Below are 25877 nucleotides of genomic sequence, written 5' to 3'. Positions count from 1 at the left end.
TAGCTATAAAATGTCGATATTTGACTAAGAAATAGCCTATCAGACTAAAGAAAAACAGTATAGACAACACTATGAAGTGAAAAGGGCCTTACTTTGCACATGATAAACTCTCAGATCTACCGGTCTCTCGATTTCAAGGACATGCCAAATATGAGGAATATGAGACCATACAATGAAGAAAAGCTTTGAAACGTCTATGAATCTATCTGGTGCTTCAAATGGAATTAAGTATAAACTCCTAAAAGGCTTGTAAAAAAAAGGCATTTCAACTTTAACAATGTTGAGTATGTTGTGTCAGGTCAGGTAATGAATGTTTAAAACTGTATGCATTCATCTCACACCAGACATTTCAACAACAACAACAAAAAATGAAGTCTGAAAATGATTTCCCTTCAAAATAATCATGGCAGATAATTCAAACATTTTATCTTCATTTCTCTCCTCTCCTCCCTCGCTCTTCTTCCATTACCCTAATGCCCTTGACTGGAGAGCAGAGGACCCAGACGCCCAGGGGAGGGAAACATGGGTAGAACTTAATTAGAGGGGGGGAGAGGTGTGAGATGATAGAGAATGGAGGGATGGAAACAGCATGAATAGAGGAAAGAAGGATGGGGTCCATTCAAATTAGAGGGTGTACAATTCATTAAAAAATCCATTATTTTAATTAATCAAATGTTTATTTTGGCGGGAAGAATCTGAAAGCAAAGCTAAGATGCTGTAATAAACAAGTCGAATCCAGACAGGAAAAATAAGGATGATGAACACATATCACATACTTTTAAAAACAACAAGCAATAACAGGACTTATTGGATCCTCACACAATAGTTTCTGTTTACAAGTCAAAAAGCAGACAACATGAATAAAACAAAAAGTACACGTAATTCTACATGCTACAAATTACACTACAATCCCATGCATTTGCCCAAAGCGAAAAATAAAATAGAAAGATGAGAGGAATACCAACCAATCCTTGAAGCCTATTTCATATTCCTACATAGCAACAAGGACAAAGGCCTTCTTTTCTATTCATATTTCGTGGTCATTGGCCTCGATTGTCAGTGACCTTAAATAACTAACAAACACCTTTACGCCTGTAAACGGCACCCTATTCCCTATGTAGTGCACTACTTTTGACAATAGGGCTCTTTATAGAGAATAGGGTGCCATTCCGGCTACACCTAGGTGTCTTCATGTTGCCCCTAACACTCATACACTCCCCTCTATCAAAGCCAGTGGCTTTTCAGGACATGATAACTGGAGTTTCGACATGGACCCTGAGGTAGTGGAGGTGAAGCAGAGATATGTTGTTTTAAAAAGCCCTGAAAGCGAGACAGATAGGAGAGTTATTTTTGTGCACTGGCACTGATAAGTCTTTGAAGATATGCCATCTCTGGTAGGGAAACCATTTCATCCATCTCTCTGGATGGCCTCAAGTAAAGTTAAGGCATTTGTACCAAAATGGCACGTTGCTTAGTTTCATTTACCTAGGGATCTGAGAAGAGCTAATGTCTATGGCTTCAATGTCCACCTCTCCTACCCTTTGGACAGGTACAATACTGTTGTGTGTGTGTGTGTTTGTGTGTGTGTGTGAGCACATTGGCAAATGCAAGTCTCAAGGGACAACAGTGTAGGGCTGATATGGCAGCGTCTTCTGTCGATCGTTGATGGCAAAAATCCATGTGGGTTTGACAAAGCTTAAATTACCATTCTCCATCAGTGCCTGTGGGAGAGAGAGAGGGGAAAATATATCAGGAGGTGGGAAACTGTTTAATTATAAAGGGGTAGAGACTGAACCCTTTGAGGGCATGAGGGTTCGCCAGCCAATATTTAAAAGGGGACAGCAAATAGTTCAACAACATAGATATTTCAATAGCTAGTGACTTGGCAGAGGCACTTTCCATTGCAAATGAGCTTGCGTGGAATACAGATGTCCGTGTAACAGACCTACATCAAAAGGCAACTAACCACACACGTCCAATATCAGATCAAACATTAGTGATGTACAAAATATGGCCCCCGGTGTAGGTAAACATCGCATCAAAATATTTTCCATGTCCTAGAATCTGATCTTTAAAAAAAATATAAATAAACCTTATCCAGGAAAAATTGACTAATTATTTCACTTAAGATAGTCATGTGGTAGCTAGAGTGTCAAAGTTATTTCATTCGAGACTTTCAATGAGGAAAATATCATGATGCATTTCTGTCTCTTTTTGGGAGCAGACTATGTATTGATCACGAGCATTCTAACTCCCTGGAGTCATTACACTTAAAAAAAAACAAAAAAAAACGCCTTTATAAGTGTGTGTGTGTGTTACACAATCATGTTTGTGGTGTGAGTGTGCGCTTGCCTTCTCGTGTATCACTCTTATATTTGTGTGCGTCTGTGTGTATGCGTAACATCAAGAGGTCTTTCGAGGAAACAAAAGGGAGGTCACACTCACGTCTTCAAAGGAGTCGTGCCATCCCTCGCTGGTGACAACAAACTGGACCTTCTCACTCATGTAGTCCTCCACCGCCCTGAAGAGAGGGGGGGGGACAAAGAAAGAGAGAGATATGGGGAGGGGAAGAGGTTGAAAAGAGTGCCAAAGCTACCTGTCTCAGAAAAGGTACAATGACACACAAGCCCTCATCCACTGATCACTTGTATTACCTCTAAATGTACTAGTAAAGTACTACTGTTACAGGAAAATCTGCCCTACTCTCATTCTGGAGTCTTTCTTCTCCCTACCCGTTGAAGGCGATGATGTAACGCAGGAGTAGGCGTCTGTCATTGTTGGGGAACTTGCCGTAAAGGAAAAATCGCTTTCCAGTTAGGAAATCTAAAAAGGGTAGTAAGAAAATGAAAGATCAGCATGAGAGCAAGACTCCCTGCATAGCATTACAGTAATCTTCATTGTTCATCACTGATGGGAAAAAAGAGAAGAAACTGTCTGCAATTTGACGTTTGTGAGCGTTGTGAAAAACCAGTGTGGCTGACAGAAAAGTACTTTTTTGATTTAGAATAACATGAACAATGAGCAACAACAAACTGACACATACAGCCAGCCAGCACAGACTGTACAGAGAGAGGCAAACAAGGTCAGACAGACAAACAGAGACAGACCTGGTAGCTCAGGGATGGGCTCGTCCTCCTCGGCCTCAGCGTCAGTGTTCTCGTCAGTCGACCCTCCAAAAGGGTCCTCCTCCTCCACCCCTTTTCTCTCCTTCTCTCCTTTCTTCTGCCGACTCTCACTCTCCACCCTGCCGACGAGAGAGAGAAAAGTTGTTTATGAAAGGGGGGTTGTGAAACTACTCACTGATGCTCTGCTGGTGTCCTTGAATGAAGAGACACCACACCTTTTCATTGATGCCGCACAACAAATACAGACAGAACCAGACATTTCTGCCCACATACAAAACAAACAGCCAGGCTCTCTTCAGATTACTGAAAGAGCTCGAGGGGAATGTTTCAGTATGGCAGAGTTTTAGACTTGTACTGATGCTCTACAACAAAAATAACTAATGAATCAAATGATGAATCAAAATGAGAACAATCTGGGCCTCCCGGGTGGGAGTCCTAGCTGTGCCACCAAAGACTCTGGGTTTGAGCCCATGGGGCGGCGCACAATTGGCCCAGCGTCGTCCGGGTTCGGGAGGGTTTGGCTGGCAGGGATATCCTTGTCTCATCACGCACTAGAGACTCCTGTGGCGGGCCGTGCACAGTGCACGCTGACCAGGTCACTAGGTGTACGGTGTTTCCTCCGACACATTGGTGCGGCTGGCTTCCGGGTTGGATGCGCGCTGTGTTAAGAAGCAGTGCGGCTTGGTTGGGTCGTGTTTCGGAGGACGCATGGCTCTCGACCCTCGCCCCTCCCGAGTCTGTACGGGTGTTGCATCGATGAGACAAGACAGTAATTACTAACAATTGGATACCACGAAATTGGGGAGAAAAAGGGTCTAAAATAAATAAAAAATCTCTCTCCATCCTACCTACTCCCGCCAACATGAGGATCAAGTTATCTTGGTCCCAGACCTTTGTGCTGTCTGGCCAACTCCTGAATGTCACTGGGCAACTCCTACGGTCACTGGGCAACTCCTACGGTCCCTGGGCAACTCCTACGGTCCCTGGGCAACTCCTACGGTCCCTGGGCAACTCCTACGGTCCCTGGGCAACTCCTACGGTCCCTGGGCAACTCCTACGGTCCCTGGGCAACTCCTACGGTCCCTGGGCAACTCCTACGGTCACTGGGCAACTCCTACGGTCCCTGGGCAACTCCTACGGTCCCTGGGCAACTCCTACGGTCACTGGGCAACTCCTACGGTCACTGGGCAACTCCTACGGTCCCTGGGCAACTCCTACGGTCCCTGGGCAACTCCTACGGTCCCTGGGCAACTCCTACGGTCACTGGGCAACTCCTACGGTCCCTGGGCAACTCCTACGGTCCCTGGGCAACTCCTACGGTCACTGGGCAACTCCTACGGTCCCTGGGCAACTCCTACGGTCCCTGGGCAACTCCTACGGTCCCTGGGCAACTCCTACGGTCCCTGGGCAACTCCTACGGTCACTGGGCAACTCCTACGGTCACTGGGCAACTCCTACGGTCACTGGGCAACTCCTACGGTCACTGGGCAACTCCTACGGTCACTGGGCAACTCCTACGGTCACTGGGCAACTCCTACGGTCACTGGGCAACTCCTACGGTCACTGGGCAACTCCTACGGTCACTGGGCAACTCCTACGGTCACTGGGCAACTCTGATAGCACAGAGATCTGAGACCAGGCTAGGGCAGAGGCACTGTCAACCCAGAGGAAACGCAATAGGAATGGCTTCGACACCCGCTACAGTCAAATATGAATAATATCCCACTCATGTTCATTTGATGGTGTTAGTTACCTCTTCAGCTCATCCTCCGTGTCCATGCCAGACTCATCTTCTGTGGGATACAGGAGAATAACATTATTACATCAGAAGAACATAACCTACATCAGAAGAATACCATCTTAGCAACCTACATCTTACCTAACTAACCTACATCGGGTCATATTAGTCTATACTATGCTGTAGAAACGTTTGTAAGTGCTTTACCCATACCTCTAAGCTTTGCTCTTCCAAAATAAAAAAGCCTTGTATTTAGGCCCTAGTTAAAGGCTTGGTTTCCTTAATATTCTTAATATGTATTTTCCAATCAGTGCAGATGGAGACAAGGAAAATAAGCTACTTCTAGACTATTGAGATACACCCAGTCGCAATTCATTCTTCTTCCCTCTCATGTTTTGAGGTACGTGATGGGTTAGTAAAGACTTTCTCGTCTCACTAATGCGCCCGGACCACTTACTCGTGGCCTTGCATTAACATAGCAATTAGAATCATGCACAAGTCTCTCGGCAGCGATTGCTCTACACAAGTGCTTCTTTCCGTTCTTTCGCTCCCCTTGTCCTCTCCACACGCATCCCTCTCTTCATGTCCTTTTTACGGCGGTGTTGTCAATTCGTCCGTCCCTCCGTGCAAGTCATTAAAGCAGTCAGACCCCAACTTGTCTTCCTCCATCCATTTCACCGTCTTTCATTCCCATCCTCTTCAGTCTTAGTGGTCTTTCTTTCTTCCTCGGCTAGCCACTTGAGCAAAATGTATTAAGGCCGATTGAGCGATTCCATTCACTACACGGTCGAAGAACAACATTTACGGCAATAACGGCGCTGGCAAGAAAAGGTAACGAAACAAGTCTCTGGAAACGAGTACGGCCAGAGAGTATATGTTCCTTTCTCCTCCCTTTCCAACGCCGTGTCAGGGTCCTTCCATTCTGATACAAGTGATTCAGCTGCTATCATTAGCTCACGAGAGCACCATTAGCTCATGAGAAAACTGGCAGCAATGATTTACTCAAGTTTATAAATAAGTGGTGAGACTAATTTAAGTGGCAGACATGATTATCTGTTCAGTTTGTTTAAAATGCAGTGCTGCACTGAAAATCTGAAGTGATCCTGATTGGTTTGACTACAGCCTCAATGTTTAGGATAAATATTTTTTTAAAGGCATGGTGAAATCCACAGACTAGGGCCTAATGAATTCATTTAAAATTGACTGATTTCCTCATATGAACTAACTCAGTAAAATCAATGAAATTGTTGCATGTTGTGTTAATATTTTTGTTCAGTATAGAACAGTAGCTCCTTTGAACTGTATTTTTCCTGCATTAGCGTTTTGAGCAACAGGTCATATGCTTGTGCTTCTCAGAATGCATTTCTCCCTCCACCATGCGCACAGTGGGAAGAGGGAGTGAGAGTCAGCAGCCGACCGCAAAACAGGGACAGGCAGATAGTTTTATAACGGGAATCAAGATAATGCATAGGCTATTTCTGTTGACCAAATAGTTTTAGAACAATCTGCAGGAACGTTGTGCAGCAAAATCACGGTCATTTGAGGTTTGTCATCCCAGCTCTAATGGTGGTGTGTATAATGGAAACCTGGTTCATCTGCGTCTGTGGAACCACCATACAGATCCTCCTCTTTCTTGATGGGGGTCTTTCTGGGAGTGGGTTGCCGTTCTTCTTCTCTCCTCTTTTGTGGAGTCTGCCAACGAGGGAGAGGGCAGAATGGGGGTGGGAATAGGACAAATACAATCATGTAAATCAGAACCATTACAATTATTTGAAGCAGAATTGTGTTTTTGTTCTTAGGCAATCACGTCACGGCATACTGCTAGGTCATGGAATGGTTTAAGAATCCCATACCCTCCTCTCTTTTTCCTCCTCACTCTCCTCATCGTCGCTCCCCTCCGAGCTGGACTCCGCTCCGTCCATCAGGTACCTGGCAGAAAGAGAGAAATGCGGGAAGAAGAGAAAGATCGTTTAAAATAGAGAAATACAAAAAAGGGGTGAGGAGAAAAGAAGCAAAACAATAAGTGGTGAAAACATCTGATTGGGTAAACAAGAAGATTCCCATTAGATGGGCAGCAAAGGAACGATCACACTGGCTGGAATTTTACGCAAAGGTTCAAATGTTGGAAGAACAACATTTGAAGGGTGCAAGAACAGTACTTCATGTTCCAGACAGACACAAAAGGTTAGCCAGACACAGGTCACACACAAAGAGTACCAGAAAACAGCACAATGGACAGCACAGTCAATGCATCCACATAATTCCCTCTTCCTGTTAAGTGGATTTGTTTGACACATGGAGGTGGTTCTGTCCCCGACAATTATGTATTTGCAGTATGTAAATTGAACTGGGTGATATGGACAAAATAAATTAACTGATGCAATACCGATAAATGATAAGTTTAACAATGTGCATCGCGTGTCCCATTAACAATCACCCATATTAACAAAACGCATTTCATTTCAGATTTCACATTTCCTTAGCATAGGCTACTTACTGTAATGAACGATATCCGCAAAATGCCTGGGATAAGTGATCGCTGTGGTCGGTTTATCTTTCCAGCTCCAAAGTAAATATATATTTTATACACTATTGTAAATGGAATTGTACATGTTGTTTTGAAAATGTTAAAGTGCTACTACGCAGACAGGGTGGAAACACATTTATGCACTACCTGGAATCTGAAGAGCTAAGTTCCGTGAGGAATTCATAAGGCAGTCAAACTAAACAAAGTATATGGATTTGACATCACGTTATTTACTGGGCCTATATCTATTCTCAACCTCTACCTCCGTACCACCAATAGAACATGACATACTGTCTACTGCAGTATCAAAGTCATGTGCTGACAAGACAAATGCCCTTTTTGAAGTGGAACCAAGCCATTCACACCAATAAATAGGTTTTACAACACCTATCAAGGGGTGCCAGTCCCCTCTGAGCCACCCCACAGAAAGGGACTGAGAGGGTACTATGACGAGCAAGCGTGGCAGTGTGGTGTCAGCGCGGTGGCAATGCCCTTAAGGGAAAGCCCTTAACCTGGTCCACTCAGGCATGACTAAACCGCTAATGTGCCCTATGAAAAATGTAAGTGGCTTAAATCGCATTAGATTAGGCCGTCCTTGAAGCGAATACATTACGGAATAAAACAATAAGTCTGGATGAGGAGAGAGGGAGGGGCGGCGGGAACAGCATGTGGCTGTGGCACCCAGATGAAATGGAGCCTCAGCCTCGACAGCGGCGTTGCTAACCCTCTCACACACACACACATCATTCTCAATCAAAGATGCATTACCTTTTACACAAACACACACTCTCCAGCCCCTCAAGTCACCAAGACGACCGCTAAGACGGCTATCAAGGGTCATCACTACTCACACGGTTATTGCTATATTCTGTGCTTTGATTCCTCATATCCTACAGCACTGTTTAGATTGGAAAATGAAAGAGTAGAGGGTTTCCTAATGTTGTGTAGCATGTGCACACACACACACACACACACACGACTGGCTACATGCTTAGCTTACAGAGACGGGGTCTGAGACTCTGAGCTTCTCAATCCTCTTAGGACACTTCACTTCATATGCAGTGTGGCGAATTACCTAAGGAAATGTATTGAATTGAGTTAAGGAATAGAATTCTCAAAGCTTTACCAGAGGGTAGGTCCTAAAGGAAAACGTATCCTCCCTCTATGGAGAGCAGTGCGCAAGAGTGATTTGTTTACCTCTGCACTCAGAGGTCTCCAGAAGGCTAAGTATTTCATCTGAATTGTGTGGGAAAAGAATTAGTCTCGATGTCAGGGCCAAAAAAAGAATCAAAGCCGATCAAAACATTTACTGTATGACCATGAGCACATTTAATATGTTAATGTATCTTTTGGATGAATTACTTCTACAATAAAATCAGATTGATCAATATATCTGATTGTTGATTCAGGTAAATGACGAGCCAAAGTAGCAAAAATATAGTGGACTAACATTGTGATGTTGATTAGCTAGCCACTGTATTCAAATGGCTATTGTATTCAAATTCACCTCTACTGGTGACATAACCGTGACGACAGCACTGGGATCCATTCATGGTCAATACGATCATAATTGCTCCAATCATTTTTTTGTAATGCTTTTTTATTTAAACTTGATTTAACTTCTCATTTAAAGTGATGGCCTACCAAAAGGCCTCCTGCGGGAAATTATGCACAATCTGAGGGGAAGAATAAAGTTGTATATTACCAGTTACATTTTTCCTTTCATATGAAAATTCCAATTATTAAAAGGTCAAGGGCTTTACCGGAAGAAAATGGTTATATGCACAACACTAGTTATCTAAGGTAATAATGGTAAAGAAATTTTTTTATTTAGGGGATAGAGTGAAATTTGGGACATAGCCGCGGTCTGTGATTGCTAAAAGGGAATCTAAAAAGGTTTCCGAGGCACTTGAGATGTTACCGACGGATGGACCCTTCAATAACCTACACTAACGCATAGTTTACTTATTTATTCCCCATTCATTCCATTTTGTTGCCGGTTTATCTTGATGCCACTTGAGGGAAGTGTGCTAGCGTGTGCCCCTCTCCTCTTTTCTGTTCCCCCCTTTCATTTTGAAGTGTTCTCGTAAGGACAAAAGGCACAGAACATTTAGATGCATAACAGTGTTTTTCTGGTTTGAGTTGGGCTGTGTGTTTGTGTATGAGCGTGTAAAGACTGTCTCTGTGTTTAAGTATGCATGTGTCTACATCTCTGTCTGTCTGTGCGTGTGTGTGTGTGTGTGTGTGCGAGCACTAGTCTTCTTCAAAGGAAGTGGACCCTTTAATTATCCATAGCAGATGCAGCTTTTAAATAAGAAATAAATCATTAGAGCTCCGCACTCCAAACAAGAGCTGCACAATGGAGACAGGATGGCTTGGATGGATGAGGAATGAGGACAGACGAGTGGAAGGCATGAGGGATTCTCTATACAAAAAGGAGAGTGGTAGAGGGAGATGGCAAGCAGTCTCCAGCAGAGGTGGTCAGTAAACATAGCCAAATAATGGTGGTAGTGTGTGTGCGCGTCCCAATGTAGAATTCTGATGCTAACGCAGAGAAGAATACACACAATTAGCGTGTTAATAGCTCAACAGTGTTAATTGGACTTATTTCCGCAACACCCTCTTACAACAGTACTTGATCAATTCGGCAAACTTCTTTCGAATTAGATGAGCCGATATTCATTTGTTTATGAGGGTCAATTACAGAGACATGATGTCAATACTGTCAGACTAAAGAAAATTAGCGCATTGTACAGGAGTAGGGAACAGTGTAGAAAAATATGGTGGAGGTGACTGAAGCAGGCAGCATTCACTGGGACCTGACCTAGCCTAGAAAGTACCAGACCTGGGTTCAAATACATGCATATTTACACTGAACAAAAATATAAACGCAACATGTGAAGTGTTGGTCCCATGTTTCATGAGCTGAAATAAAAGATCCCCAAAAATGTTCAGACCCACAAAAAGCTTTTCCCTCTCAAATTTTGTGCACAAATTTGTTTACATCCCTGTTAGTGAGCCTTTCTCAGTTGCCAAGGTAATCCATCCAGCTGGCAGGTGTGGTATATTAAGAAGCTGATTAAACAGCATGATCATTGCACAGGTGCACCTTGTGCTGGGGACAATAAAAGGCCACTAAAATGTGCAGTTGTCACAACCACGCTAGCGCAGGACGTTTGCATCTGGCTTCTTCACCTGCGAGATCGTCTGAGGGGGGTGCTGAGGAGTATTTATATCTGCAATGAACCCTTTTTAGGAAAAACTCATTCTGATTGGCTAGGCCTGGCTCCCAAGTGTGTGAGCCTATGTCCTCCCAGGCACACCCATGGCTGCACCCCTGTCAGTGGTGAAATCCATAGATTAGGGCCTAATTTATTTAAATTGACTGATTTCCATATATGAACTGTAACTCAGTAAAATCTTTAAAATTGTTGCAGTTGCGCTTATATTTTGTTGTATTTGAAAATACACTTTTCTGTGTATTTGAGTAATTTGAAATATACAGTCCAAAACAACTACTTTAAATATAAGTAGTTATAAATGCATGTCAATACATTTCAAACGTATTTCCAAATACATTCCAAAATTCAACTTGTATTTAAAAAAATGTTCGTCAAAATACTTTTTTGAAATGTATTTGAAATGAGGTCTTACTGAAATACTTTATAGTATTTGAAACCAGGTCTGGTAACTACCCGTGGAAGCAGTGATTTCACCTCAGGCGACAGACCAGAAGTGAAGACCTTATGTGAAAGGCAGTTTCACTTTGAAGAGCGGTGCGGTAAGAAACCCTCAAATGCCCTTTTCATATTATCTGAGGCCTTGCTTTGACTAACTCGAGAATCAATACACATAGTTTAGACTGAGCCGGCTTGTAGTGACAAGAATCATTAGTGGAAGTTAGACTAATTCCATCACAGCAGGCTTCAACTCTTCAAGGTAACACTCTTCAGTGAGCTGCATAGGTACAGGTAAAGCCTTGGCAATAGGTGTTTTTATAAACACCATTAACTGCCAACTTCACTTAATTCGCTGAATTCAAAGACCGTTATAATGGCTGCTTTCTGATAGAGAATGGGTCAAAGAACTCATTTATTTGAAGCAGACTTATCAACACCACAGTCTATCTTCTCTTTCAGTTTTTATAAACACAGCAAAAAAAGAAAACATCCCCTTTTCAGGACCCTGTCTTTCAAATATAATTCATAAAAATCCAAATAACATCACAGATCATTGTAAAGGGTTTAAACACCGTTTCCCATGCTTGTTCAACGAACCATAAACAATTAATGAACATGCACCTGTGGAACGGTCATTAAGATACTAACAGCTTACAGACAGTAGGCAATTAAGGTCAGTTATGAAAACTTAGGACACTAAAGAGGCCTTTCTACTGACTGTTACTTTTGATTTTGACCCCCACTTTGTTCAGAGACACAATATTACATTTCTGTTAGTCACATGTCTGTGAAACTTGTTCAGTTTATGTCTCAGTTGTTGAATCTTGTTATGTTCATACAAATATTTATACGTTTTTTTCCAGCGAACTTAACATTTGACAATGAGGACGTTTCTTTTTTTGCTGAGTTGACAATCCTCCCCTCTCTCTGCCTCCCTCCCTCTTGTTCTGCCTCCCTCAGTCTCCCCCTCCCTCCCCTTACTGTTTGAAGGAGATCTTCTGCTTCCTCTTGTGACAGTCCAGCACCCACTCCTTCCGGACGATGACGCCCCCTGCTGACTTCACCTGGCTGTACTTGGGGGTGTTGGAGAAGGCACAGCTGGATGAAGCAGATGATAAACCCTTGGTTAGCACAGCAGCATCCCAGATGGCACTCTATTCCCTATATCGTACACTACTTTCGACCACAGTCCAAAGGGACCGTGGCTACATCCAAATATGGCACCCTATTCCCTGTGTAATGCAATAAATAGGTTGCCCCATGGGATGCAGGCACTGGACGGAAGCCAGGGACAGCCCACAGCTACTATGGGAGAGCGTGATAAGGCCAATGTTGGTCACATGGTCTGCTTTGCTTTCCATGCTGTTATTGTTATACTCCTGTAGTTACACTAATCTTGGATGTATATGATATGGAGACTATACTTGATAATATTACTCTTAAAAATATTACTACCACTATAATACTAGCCCCATTGTTGGTTGTATTCCACAAAATTCTTGTTGACCTGTTTCCAATATGTTCTAACCTCACTCTATTACCATTTTCATGCATCTTTAATTGACCAATATGTATACAGATTACAATGAGAACCCAACTAAGGAGTACTTCCCAAACTCCAACCTTCCAGTTCCAGCACCCTCCATCTCTTCCACTCACATGAGGTGTGTAGCATCAGGGGTCCAGTCAGAGTGGTACTTGGCCCCCATGGCCAGGGCTTTGTCCCTCAGGTCCCCCCGGAAGGGGTTCTGGAAGCCGCTCAGCACAAACACCACCCCCTCCATGATCTTGTTGAGGGGAACAGGGGCCTCAGAGGAGCTGGACTGGGCTTTGGAGGGTTTGGGTCTGGACTTGGCTTCTGGTTTGGGCAGGCTCTCCTTCTTCTTGATGTCTGGGGTATTCTGGGCAGGGGAGGCTGGGGTGAAAAGTATGACAGAGGTGAGGAGAGTGGAAAATAGTTATATATTCTATCAGGGTATTTGCATCGATTTATTAAACTTACTTTATTCACACAAGCATAGGTGAAAAAGGTGTAGAGTGAGTCAGTGAGTGGCTGGCTGACTGACTTGCAGGGTGCCTTTACCTTTGTCAGTGCTGGGGCTGGGAGTACTGGCTGTGCTGGTTTTCACCTTGGGTTTCGGGGTGGTAGTGCCCAGTTCAGGGGAGCCGATAGGGCTGGGTTTCTTTGAGGGGGGCGGAGCGAGGGCAGACCGGCGCTCTTTACTGAACTCAAACTTTCTCTTCACTGGTGCCTAGGAAATAGGAGAGGATGGATTAAGCAATTTGTCCTTATGGTAAAACCATGACAGAAATGTGTACTCAAAGAGCAAAGCTGCTTTTCAAAAACTGCGGAAACTGCTTATCATTTCTAGAAGTGGGATAATCAACAAAAATGAGCAGAGAAAAACAAACAAGCAAACAAATGCAGGTCCTAATTATGTTTACACTTATGCAAATGCATTTATAAGTGAGTAACATCGCCTCTTGCTTGAAAGAATGATCTCTCTCTGAGCCGCTGAAAAAAAATGTGCCACAAGAAAAACATATACCTCCATACTGTGTCATCTCTTTTCATTATCGATGATTTACAATGTTTACATTAAATCTATACTACATTAGCTATGAGGGTGCAGTCTACCGAACAATCACCTTGTACCTCTTTTTAAAGAAATCAATATGGTCTGCCTCTCAAATGGCACCCTATTCCCTATATTGTGCACTACCTTTGACCAAGGCCCATAAGGCGCTTGTCAAAACTAGTGCACTATATAGGAATATAAGTGGTGCCATTTGGGACATAACTAGTATCATAGCCTGGAGTTTCACGTCAGTTCACACTAGCCTGGAAGGACTTAATGAATGATTCACCATCAGTTCTGGTCTTAGAGAAGTCAATGATGCATCACTATGGGCACTGATCAAAACTAGTGCACTATATAGGGATTACGGTGCCATTTGGGGGACCCACCAAGCCTTGGTCCTTACCTGTGGTGGGGGAGAACTGGAGGACGGTGGGGCTGAGGAGTGGCCAGACCCAGACCCAGACTGCAGGGCGGCAGCTGCATAGCTGAGCTTCTCAGTCTGTGGCGAAACTGTGGGGGAGAAGAGGTGATGAGATTGTGAGAGAAGTTGGGAAATATTGTTTCACATTTCTCACCCCACCAGCAGACCTTATGGTGCTTTTCGCTCACGCACTCAATCACGCCACATCAATGCGCACTAATAAACCTGCAATGTGAAATCAGCTGTAACTAGGCCTTTAGCTTGAATACAGTTGTAGTACCCTTGAGCGCTGGGCTGGCTTTGGAGGTGCTCTCTCTGTTGAAGAAGAGGCTGCCTGGCTGAAGACTAGGGCAAGGCGAGGGGGCCTCATCCTTCACCCGAAACTGGCCAAGCTTGGTCAACTTCTGTCATGGGGCAAGAGACGTTAGTGTTGGGAGAGAGTCTGATCAAGTCAGTCATGTTAGGAAAGCACAGGACATTGTACATAAACATAATTTTTGATGGTATGAATTCAAGTTAGTTCACTCAAATCAAAGGAAGTTTTGCAAAAATGTTATCTACTCTCTAGATGAGTCCACAGCCTAGCCCATCTGTTGTGTGGATCCAGCTATATGCCAATCCAAAATGATTGGGGAAGACAAGCACCAACTAATAAAACAAAATAAAACAGTGCCCGTTGGAGCATATTACAGGATATGTGCAACAGATGGTTGCATATGGACTTATATGTAAGATCACTTTAATGGTCAGAAAACATGCAATTTAACTTGAGTTAAACTCTGCAAGCATTTTGGTCTTATGATATAGTTTTATACTGAATGAGTCTATTGAGTCAGTCTCAGTGGAGAGTGGGTTATGTAGAAGGTTAAAGATGACGGCTGAGCTTCTCTTACCGGTGTTGTTGTGGTTGGTAGATCACTTTCTTCTGATGGCGAATGGAACTTCACGAAGGCCACTCCGTATGCTATGCTCTGAGGGTGGAAAATGCCATTTGTCGTCATGTCATTCCAATCTAAATCATTTTCATAAGGGTGAACAATAGGAACTGTGCTGAGACTAGGGCTGTGACAGTAACTGAATAACCGTGAGGCTGACGGTTATGGATGAAGACTGTCATTAAAACTGACGGTTATTGATGAAGACTGTCATTAAAATAACCGTTAAAACAATTTAAAAATAGGACAACATTTATTTTAGGATTTTAAAATGTTTTATTAACTTCATTTTCATGGAGATAAACTTTACCGAATCGCGGGAATTTTTACTAATGATTATAAGCAAATGTTTTGCTAACAGTGTCTGCAAAATGTTCTCCATCTCCTCTTTCCAACTTTCCTTTGATGTTTGAGCAGCTAATCTCTGATGCACGGGTGTGGAGAGTGCTATAGGCTATGGCAAAAAAAAAATCGCTGATGTGTGGACTTTCTTTCATAAAATGGATGTTTTCATTGCTTGCTAGTAAATAAATACATTGTTATTTAAAAAAAGGTTGGATGTGTCTGACTATTCATTAATTATGCAACAGGTGTCGACAAGGTTGTTCTGGCTCTGAGGCCTATAATACGCTAATGTTGTGTCGAATGGACAATGAAATGAAATTTGACAAACACACTTGTTGGAAAGGTGGCATCCTATGACGGTGCCACGTTGAAAGTCACTGAGGTCTTCAGTAAGGCCCTTCTGCCAATGTTTGTCTATGGAGATTGCATGGCTGTGTGCTCAATTTTATACACCTGTCAGCAACAGGTGTGGCTGAAATAGCTGATTCCACTAATTTGAAAGTGTGTCCACATACTTTTGTATATATAGTGTACTTGTCCTGCTTCTTGTAAATGTCAAATGTAGGAAAGTGCCCAGGTGGGCTTCTCAGTAAACAAAAATGTCCTTCACCTCACACAGTAGGAAGTCAACAAAGTCAGTTTTTATTTGTATTTTTGTTTTTTACATCCACTCAAATTATAATAGTTGCTCGCAATATTTTAAAAATGTTTTTAACAGTATCCCCCTCGATAATCAGAGTCGCAGATAAATAGGCTGTTGTGTGTATTTGTTTCTATTTTAAGGAGTGTCAATTTAATCTTCATACTATATCATAGCTGTCCCTGTCATACTTTACTTCATTATAGCCTACTATCAAAAGGCTTAAGGTAGGCCTAGGTTTTTAAATACGTTTTAAGGAAAGGAGAAATATTTGCTTGTGTCTGACATACGCTGGTGGTTTTGATTGACTGACGGGTGCAGTATGTGTGTGTGTGTTTTAGTTGAGTCTCTTAATAGAGTACCACAGAATGAGTCAAAATACCCATAAAAGCTATAGTTTTTCCACCATTAATTTTAGAAACACTTCAAATAAGTGTTTTGTGTAGACTTACCTTGGCTTAATGTTCTGAGAAACGTGTAAAGCTCTTTAGGACAAGGTGACTAATCAATATATTTGCCGGTATTTACCCCCCCAAAATGAAATGCTAATTAGCTGCTAATGTGGCTATCATAAAGAACTACAAATGCCATGATGACCTGGACGAGACTGATGAATTGAGGCAAAGGTAAGAATCTCTGGATTAACTATCTAATGTTAGCTAAATGTAGCAATGAATAAATTGGCTACATTTCTTAAAAAGTTGTCAATTCTGTGAACTGTCTTGTGCAAGTTTTAAAATGACACAACTGTTAGCAAAGGTGTCAGCTAGAGATGACATACAGGAGCTTGCAGGGATTTGTAGTTTTGCATGATGTCTACTTTTAAATTAGAGAGTAAATAGAGGTGAATATATTGCTAAAAGTCACATTGTCCAAGAGAGATTTACATGGTTAACAAAACGTCACCCCAGGGTAAAGCCTACAAGAAACACAGTCCTTATTTTAAGTGTTTCTAAAAAAAACTATGGGAAAAATGAATGGTGGAAAAACAATTGGAACAATTTCCCTATTTGACCACTAGGTTTTATGGGTATTATGGACACCTCCACTGTGGGGGCTCTATAGGCTTATATGTCCATTCAGAAAGTTTCCTAAAGTAGCCTGTCTGGACTCCATCTCCTTAATAAAAATCAAACGCTCCTGTCATGATTTAATCTTGTAAAAGGCCTATTTTCAGAAGTTTAGGGTACACCATTTCTCTCATTAGTGGACTCTCTTTGAAGGTCATATGCCAATGCCATCGAATGACAGCAGCACGGATTGTGACGTTATGTGACTATTTCGGGGGAAAGTGGTAGAAACCCCATCGGAATTCGTTGCAATGATTTTGTGTGTCGAAATAGGATCTGAATAGAATGTTTTTATATGCAGGAAAAACCAACAGAAAAGGACAAGGCAGACATACAGCTTTATTTTGACTCCACTAATAAGTAATAACCTAATAATACTAATGATATGCCATGATAATAACAAAGTTTAACAGCGTGTTTTAAATAGGTGTTATTGAGAAGCAGACCACCCCCCTCATTCTGTCCTCGACCATGTACATTGGCCTGGCCAATTACTGTAACCTCAAATTCCAAGACCGTCAAAACCCTAGCTGAGACACTGAATGTAAGAGATGCCATTTTTCAAATAACTTGACTAATACCGCATCGCCAGGGTTGTATTGACTAGGGCACAACGTAGCAAAATGTTTCGCAATGGAAAACGAAAATGGACGTTTTTTATTGGACAAGTGTAGTTAGTCCCACCCTGTTTCAGTCCTTTTGCTGCCTAATGAATATGACCCTGGTTTACAATGACTTAGGTGGCATCATATACACACCCAAAGCTCTCTGTCCACTAAGTCCACTCTCTCTTAGTGGTGTGCAGCTCACCTTGTTGTACGGCTGGCTACACACAATCTTCACGCGGTCCCACTTCTCCTGGGCCTGAGCCTTCACCAGCTGGGTAGGGCCAAAGAAGCGCACACGGTTGGTGTTGGTGCCGTTACGGCTCTCCGTGGGGGACATGAAGGACGACGTGACCAGCAGAACCTGGGAGAGACAGTGAGAGGTTCTCTTAGGAATTAAGCAGCACACTATACCTAATGGTAGTGCATTCAGTGTGGTAGATATCAACGAGGTAAACAGGTACTGCAATATACAGTAAGGGGGTGGCATACCTCATAGTCCTGGTCTTTGACAGAGGTTGAGTGTCCCACCAGCACCTCAATAAAAGCAGACCCTTCATTTCCTATGTCTATGCTGTACACCTGCTCTTCTTTCTCAAACTGAAACGATGGGGGAAAGAGCATGGGTTATTTAGTACAAACTAGGAAAAAACAAACAGGGCAATGCAATGTCACAATAGATACAGTGCCTTAAGAAAAGTTCATACCCCTCGACTTATTCCACATTTTATTGTGTTACTGCCTGATTTCAAAATGGATTACATAGATTTTTTCCCCACATCCATCTACACACAATACCCCATAATGACAAAGTGAAAACATGTTTTTAGAAATGTTTGCAAATGTATTGAAAATTAAATACAGAAATATCTCATTTATAAGTATTCACACCCCTGACACAATACTTTGTAGAAGAACCTTTGGCAGCGATTATAGCTGTGAGTCTTTCTGGGTGAGCTTTCCACACCTGGAATGTGCAAAAAAAGTATTCAAGCTCTGTCAAATTGGTTGTTGATCATTGCTAGACAACTATTTTTCAGGTCTTGCCATAGATTTGCAAGTAGCTGTAACTCAGCCACTCAGGAACATTCACAGTCTTCTTGGTAAGCAACTCCAGTGTAGATTTGGCCTTGTGTTTTAGGTTATTAACCTGCTGAAAAGTGAATGAATCTCCCTGTGTCTGGTGGAAAGCAGAATGAACCAGTTTTTCTCTAGAATGTTGTGTGTGCTTAGCTCCATTCCGTATCTTTTTTATAAACCCTTTATGACCATACATTATAGATTCCATAAGGCCTTTAGTTATGGCCTAGTTTCCCCCCCAACATTGTGGTCTGAAAAACATGGCTCGTGGGCTATATATGCAGGGGTGTGAAGTAATTTGTCATTCCTGTTGGAATCAAGCTTTAGGGAGTAGGGATGTGACAATTGGAAATGTTTTCTTGTCATTCAACAGACATTTAACGGTTTCCATTAAAACAATAAGAAAAATGCATCCAATTCCACGTGAATTCACAATGCAGATGGTCTACATGGCGCTTCACACGGAAAGAAAATTGTATCGCTGCTGCTGCTCTTCCATTTCACGTGGCACGTGTAGCTCGTTTTTGTCGTCCAATCACAAGTCATCAAACCGGCACTAGGCTAAAGTCAGAGCTAGAACCTCCATGTGGCAAGTTATTAGCCACTGGGCTCCCGAGAGGCGCAGCGGTCTAAGGCAGTGCATCTCAGTGCTTGATGCGTCGCTACAGACACCCTGGTTCGAATCCACGCTGTATCACAACAGGACGTGATTGGGAGTCCCATAGGGCGGCACACAATTGGCCCAGCATGGTCCGGGTTTGGCCAGTGTAGGCAGTCATTGTAAATAAAAATGTGTTCTTAACTGATTTGCCTAGTTAAATAAAGGTTAAATTATTTTTGTATTTTTTTAGTAGATATCGAGCCTAATCAATGGAAGATGGAATTAAAATGACAGAACAAGAAGCTAAATGAGAAGGACAGACTACAACACCAAGAGCCAACAGGTAAACTGCTCCTTAATAATCTGAATGGAGTTGTTACTGTAAGATTAAGAAGAGGAGAAACTGTATAGTTAAAATGACGTAGTTTCAATTAGCTTAGCAGTCAATACAGGCACTATGTAATCCAGGGCTCTCCAAACCTGTTCTTGGAGAGCTACTGTCCTGTAGGCTTTCGCTCCAACTATAATCTAGAGCACCTGATGATAATAATTATCTAGTTGATAAGCCGAATCAGGTTCGTTAAAACTGGGGTTGGAGCAAGAACCTACAGGAGGGTAGCTCTCCAAATGGGGTTGAAGAGCCCTGATGTAATCAGATGAGATGATAAATAACAAGCAATAAAAAGTCGACCAGCGCACGTTGACTTGGTCGCAATCTCTCTCCCCTTCCTGCTCCCCTTGTCACTCACATTTGAGCTGCTGCTCTGCTTTTTTCCCTCCTACTAACGTTACCCGACGCAACAATGATGTATTTATTAAACTGTTATTTTCCCTTTATGATGACGACGATCGGGACCTGTTAGTGGTAGTTATTCAGTTAGGGAGTGTTTCCTTAAGGTTGAAGATGCCAATTTTGTTTAAAAATATGAACTTTTACACCCCTAATAGGGAAGATATTCAACAATTGATTATCTACAATCTGCATTCAGAACGACTGCTATGGTGAAGAACTCGTCAAACAAGACTACCTCAAACATCTAAACTGGAACCACCATCTCAGTACGGGTGTAATAAGTCCAACCACTTACAGATTGGAATCATTTAGGAAAATGTATGTTATTTGTCTTAGATCAAGTAATTAATGTGTATGCAGAAACATACAGTATATATTAAAACAAACTATTCCAAAAATCAACATGTAACAAAGCATGCTGGGAATATAAATGGGCCACTCCCAAGTATTTTTCACCGATAGAATTAACGGAAATTAACTCCGTCGAAGAACGATACGAGGTGTTGATTCCACTGTGATTCAAATAACACTTCATTTATTCACTGCAGGTTGCGTCAATTTAAATCCATCTGGTGTTAACCCCACAAGAATCAACACTAAGATATATACACACACACAAATTTGCTGTGTGAATTGGAGTCAGTCAATTGTTAGACAATCCCATGAAAACAGAGTGCAGAAGTAGCCTATTACCTGTATAATGACTGATGTTTGTTTCTCCCCTGGCTTTGCTGCTTTCCATTTTCTATGTGTGTCTGAGCTCAGCAGGTTGTCAGCCTTGTGAGTCTGCAAGGAAACAAGAATAGTTAGGACCCCATGAACTGCAATTGCCATCTGGTGTTGTTACCACTGGAAATAGGAGTTACTGTTTGTGACTGGAACGAATTGCAAAAATCGCTGAAGTTGGAGACCTTTATCTCCCTCACCAACTTCAAACATCAGCTATCTGAGCAGCTAACCGATCGCTGCAGCTGTACATAATCTATTGGTAAATAGCCCACCCATTCTCACCTACCTCATCCCCAGTTTTTATTTATTTACTTTTCTGCTCTTTTGCACACCAATATCTCTACATGATCATTTATCAATCCAGTGTTAATCTGCAATATTGTAATTATTCGCCTACCTCCTCATGCCTTTTGCACACATTGTATGTAGACTCCCTTTTTTTCCTACTGTGTTATTGACTTGTTAATTGTTTACTCCATGTGTAACTCTGTGTTGTCTGTTCACACTGCTATGCTTTATCTTGGCCAGGTCGCAGTTGTAAATGAGAACTTGTTCTCAACTAGCCCACCTGGTTAAATAAAGGTGAAATAAATAAAAAAAAATAAAAAAAAATCAAGAAGATACATTTTTGACAAAAAAATGACTGGGAAGTGTAGCTAGCTAGCTACTTCGAATGGTGTTTGCAAACACTGTACAGTACTGTTACAATGATTATGTTCTGGTGGTCTGAAAAAAAACAATGTGCAGACTGCACATATAAAGGGCTAGACAGTCGACATTATGCCTCAATCAGACAGCAAGCAAACCTAGCTTGCTAACACGTTAGGAAGGTAGCAAGCGGGTTAACGAATACTGTACTAGTTAATTAGTCTAGATAGTAGTTGGAAAACTTACATTGTCTTCAGTGCTGCAAGACACGATGTGCATGAGTTTTATCTCCGGCATTTTGCGCTAGTCACTTGACTTGTCAAAAAAGTAATGCCGCTTTATTTGTTTTTTTTTTCAGCTAATGGAAAGCTCTACGCTTTCAGCTAGTTAGCAATTGCCTGGTTAGCAAACAATGGAACACGTTCATGGCTAGTTTATAGCAAACAAAACGCCTCTAATGCTCCATAGAAGTACACTGTTTAACATCTCTGTATTTAATACATTGTATTTTACTTCCCTGTGAATTTTATTATCATGTGAAGGCGGACAGAAACAGCCGGAATGTATTTGGAGATTGAACCGTGACCACTGAATTTCACCAAACCCCTCTCAATTCACAACCTCGTAAATAACTTCCGGTTGATATTTTATTTAGCCAATCAAATCAGTTGACGCTTTCGTCTTCTTCTACTTTTTGTTCTTCGTGTGGTTTTCCGATCGACGAGACGCTTTGTTGCGTGTTGCTGCAGTTCACAGTTCGAAAATAGATATACATATTGTTCACAAAAAAGGGAAATAGGGAAAAAAGGAAAATGAACAACCATCTCAAATCAAATTGTATTTGTCACATGCGCCGAATAGAACAGGTGTAGACCTTTCAGTGAAATGCTTACTTACAAGCCCTTAACCAACAATGCAGTTTTAAGAAAATACATCAAAAAAAGTAAGATATTATAAAAACAAATGGTTAAAGAGCATCAGTAAATAACAATAGCACGGCTATATACAGGGGGTACCGGTACAGAGTCAATGTGCGGGGGCACTGAGGAAATATGTACATGTAGGTAGAGTTATCAAAGTGACTATGCATAGATAATAACAGAGTAGCAGCAGCGTAGAAGAGAGGGGGGTGCAATGCAAATGATCTGGGTAGCCATTTGATTAGCCGTTCAGAAGTCGAATGGCTTGGGGGTAGAAGCTATTTAGGGGCCTCTTGGACCTAGATCTGGCACTCCGGTACGGCTTGCCGAGAGAACAGTCTATGACTAGGGTGGCTGGAGTCTTTTACAATTTTTAAAGCCTTGCTCTGACACCGCCTGGTAAAGAAGTCCTAGATGGCAGCAAGCTTGACCCTGGTGATGTACTGGGCCAAACGCACTACCCTCTGTAGTGCCTTGTGGTCAGAGGCCGAGCAGTTGCCACACCAGGCCGTGATGAAACCTGTCAGGATGCTCTCGATGGTGCAGTTGTAAAACCTTTTGAGGATCTGAGAACCCATGACAAATATTTTCAGTCTCCTGAAGGGGAATAGGTTTTGTTGTGCCCTCTTCACAACTGTCATGGTGTGCTTGGACCATGTTACTTTGTTGGTGATGTGGACACCAAGGAACTTGAAGCTCTCAACCTGCTCCACTGCCGCCTAGTCGATGAGAATGGGGTCATGCTTGGTCCTCCTTTCCTGTAGTCCACAATCTTCTCCTTTGTCTTGATCACGTGGAAGGAGAGGTTGTTGTCCTAGCACCACACGGTCAGGTCTCTGACCTCCTCCCTATAGGCTGTCTCATCATTGCCGGTGATCAGGCCTACTACTGTCATGTCATTAGCAAACTTAATGATGGTGTTGGAAACGTGCCTGGTCGTGCAGTCATGAGTGAACAGGGAGTACAGGAGGGGACTGAGCACGCACCCCTGAAAGGCCCCCTTGTTGAGGATCAGCATGGCTAATGTGTTGCTACCAACCTTTACCACCTGGGGGTGGCCCGTCAGGAGGTCCGGGGTCCAGTTGCAGAGGGAGATGTTCAGTCCCAGGGTCCTTAGCTTAGTGTTGAGCTTTGAGGGCATTATGGTGTTGAATGCTGAGCTGTAGTCAATGAATCGCTTTCTCACATAGGTGTTCCTTTTGTCCAGGTGTGAAAGGGCAGTGTGGAGTGCAATAGAGATTGCATCTTCTGTGGATGATGATCATCATGGTGTGGGTCTAGGGTTTCTGGGATAATGGTGTTGATGTAAGACATGACCAACCTTTCAAAGCATTTCATGTTTACAGACGTGAGTGCTACGGGTTGGTAGTCATATAGGCAGGTTACCTTAGTGTTCTTGGGCACAGGGACTATGGTGATCTGCTTGAAACATGTTGGTATTACAGACAGGGAGAGGTTGAAAATGTCAGTAAAGACACTTACCAGTTGGTCAGCGTATGCTTGGAGTACACGTAGGACGATTCGATCTTAGTCCTATATTGATGCTTTGCCTGTTTGACGGTTTGTCAGAGGGCATAACAGGATTTCTTATAAGCTTCCGGGTTAGAGTCCCGCTCCTTGAAAGCGACAGCTCAAACCTTTTAGCTCAGTGCGAATGTTGCCTGTAATCTATGGCTTCTGGTTGGGGTATGTACGTACGGTCACTATGGGGATGACGTCATCGATGCACTTATTTTTAAAGCCAGTGACTGACGTGGGGTATTCCCCAATCCCATCGGAAGAATCCCGGAACATATTCCAGTCTGTGCTATCAAAACAGTCCTGTCATTTAGCATCTGCTTCATCTGACCAGTTTTTTATTGACCGAGTCACTGGTGCTTCCTGCTTTCATTTTTACTTGTAGCATGAATCAGGAGGATAGCATTATGGTCATATTTGTCAAATGGAGGGTGGGGGAGAGCTTTGTACACGTCTCTGTGTGTGGAGTAAAGTTGGTCTAGAATTTTAGTGGTACATATATACAATATACAATACAATATACAAATATACAATATGTACCACTATCCCCAACACCCCTTCCCACTACTTTGGCCCCAACAGATCCTACACTAGGATGTCGGTCTGGGAGACTGGAACCTCTTCTCTCAAACCCCCCTGTTTTTCTTCTGCGATAAAATCTCTGACTCCCAAAAACTTCTCTGCTGCTGCTACTACCAATTCAATCTTCTGGGATTTCCTTTCCATCTGTGCAGTAGAATTAATGACCATAGCAATAAAGGCAAAGAAGACAACCTTACTAAAGCACAAACTGTGAGGGTCACTCTGTACTGGCTTACTACTCACAGGGATCCTCTCAGGCTCTCTCAACCTTTGCCCACCATCCTCTACTTTCTTCACTGCCTCAGCATATGACACTTTCTGCACTGCTTGCACCCTGGAAACTTCCACCTGTCTCACCCACACACAACATTTCTGATCCCTTGCAACATGCCCACCCCCACGATTGACACACTCCACTTTTCCCACTGAAACGACACACTCCTTTGTGCCATGCCTTTCTGCACACTTTTCATACCTCGGAATCTCCCTCCTACATACTGTTGCAACATGACCATAAACTTGGCACCTGAAACACCATAGTGGGTTCGGAACAAAAGCTCTCAAGGGATGATGTATGATACTGTATGTTGCAACCAGTATGGGGGTATACTCTACCACTTACTGGATTGTATTTCATGTTGGTGGTAGAACAACATAATAAAATAGAGAGGGTATAATTTCTTATCAACATTAAAAGCACAGAAAAAAAGCTTTATTTTGTCACATGAATATAGAACCAGAACATACATATGGCAGCATATGAAACAGCTTGTTAGTGTAGTGACAAATTGCTTTTTTGCTTTAGTAACCATCAATCCTCTTGAGTACAGGGTCAGGCTGGGAGGTGAAGAGATGCACATTTATATAAAACATATACAAAAGTGATTGTTTTATAAGAGAGAGGTGTGTCCAACACCTTTATCATCATTACATCATACAATCCTGTTCATCCTATCTAGAATATCATTATACAGACATTATATGTGTAATGATGCTAAATGTACTGCATGAAATAGGTGAATAATGTGTGTGGACCATTATCTTCAAGTATATGCACTGATGAAGTAGCTAGGGATATTAAGTCTACAATTATGCACACAAAAGTTATATATATATCATTAAAAAGGAGAGAAGGATAATCTAAATGTGCCACATAACTACTTGGTACTGTATGTATAATCATGCAAAATTATATCAAGTGGATACCATATCATTGTGCCATTATCAGTCAAGCAGTATGTACATGCTTGTCTTGTTATACACTGTAAGAGCTCTCTTCCGCTCCATGACATAACGCTGATCCAAGCCATTAGTGCTAATGATCTGGACCAGAGCTAT

The 25877-nt window shown here is 42.4% G+C and overlaps 1 protein-coding gene across 1 annotated transcript; it reads right to left on the bottom strand.

Moving 5' to 3' along the window:
- Positions 1–655: 655 nt before the first annotated feature.
- Positions 656–22136, bottom strand: LOC135520141 (DNA repair protein XRCC1-like). The gene is made up of 17 exons (XM_064945486.1): positions 21766–22136; positions 20836–20928; positions 18161–18268; positions 17874–18032; positions 14967–15044; positions 14354–14477; positions 14056–14162; positions 13154–13322; positions 12730–12985; positions 12052–12168; positions 6717–6792; positions 6450–6555; positions 4879–4918; positions 3108–3244; positions 2733–2823; positions 2446–2521; positions 656–1721 (listed from the first exon to the last, which is right to left on the bottom strand). The coding sequence occupies exons 1-17, from the start codon at positions 21814–21816 to the stop codon at positions 1614–1616; spliced, it is 1896 nt and encodes a 631-aa protein (XP_064801558.1). The 5' UTR covers positions 21817–22136; the 3' UTR covers positions 656–1613.
- Positions 22137–25877: the final 3741 nt, after the last annotated feature.

Source organism: Oncorhynchus masou, chromosome 29, assembly GCF_036934945.1.
Source record: "Oncorhynchus masou masou isolate Uvic2021 chromosome 29, UVic_Omas_1.1, whole genome shotgun sequence".
In the NCBI taxonomy this organism is placed as follows: Eukaryota; Metazoa; Chordata; class Actinopteri; order Salmoniformes; family Salmonidae; genus Oncorhynchus; species Oncorhynchus masou.
Note: the sequence above shows the minus strand (reverse complement) of the source record. Positions and strands in the feature narration are given on the sequence as shown.

What these genes read in the sequence shown, in the direction of transcription:
- LOC135520141 (XM_064945486.1), bottom strand. Translation starts at nt 21,816, where the DNA reads ATGCCGGAGATAAAACTCATGCACATCGTGTCTTGCAGCACTGAAGAC. An exon ending in CCTGATGCTACACACCTCAT is followed by an intron (nt 12,169 to 12,729) that starts GTGAGTGGAAGA and finishes TGCTTCATCCAG; the next exon opens with CTGTGCCTTCTCCAACACCC. An exon ending in TACATCATCGCCTTCAACGG is followed by an intron (nt 2,522 to 2,732) that starts GTAGGGAGAAGA and finishes CCCTCTCTTCAG; the next exon opens with GGCGGTGGAGGACTACATGA.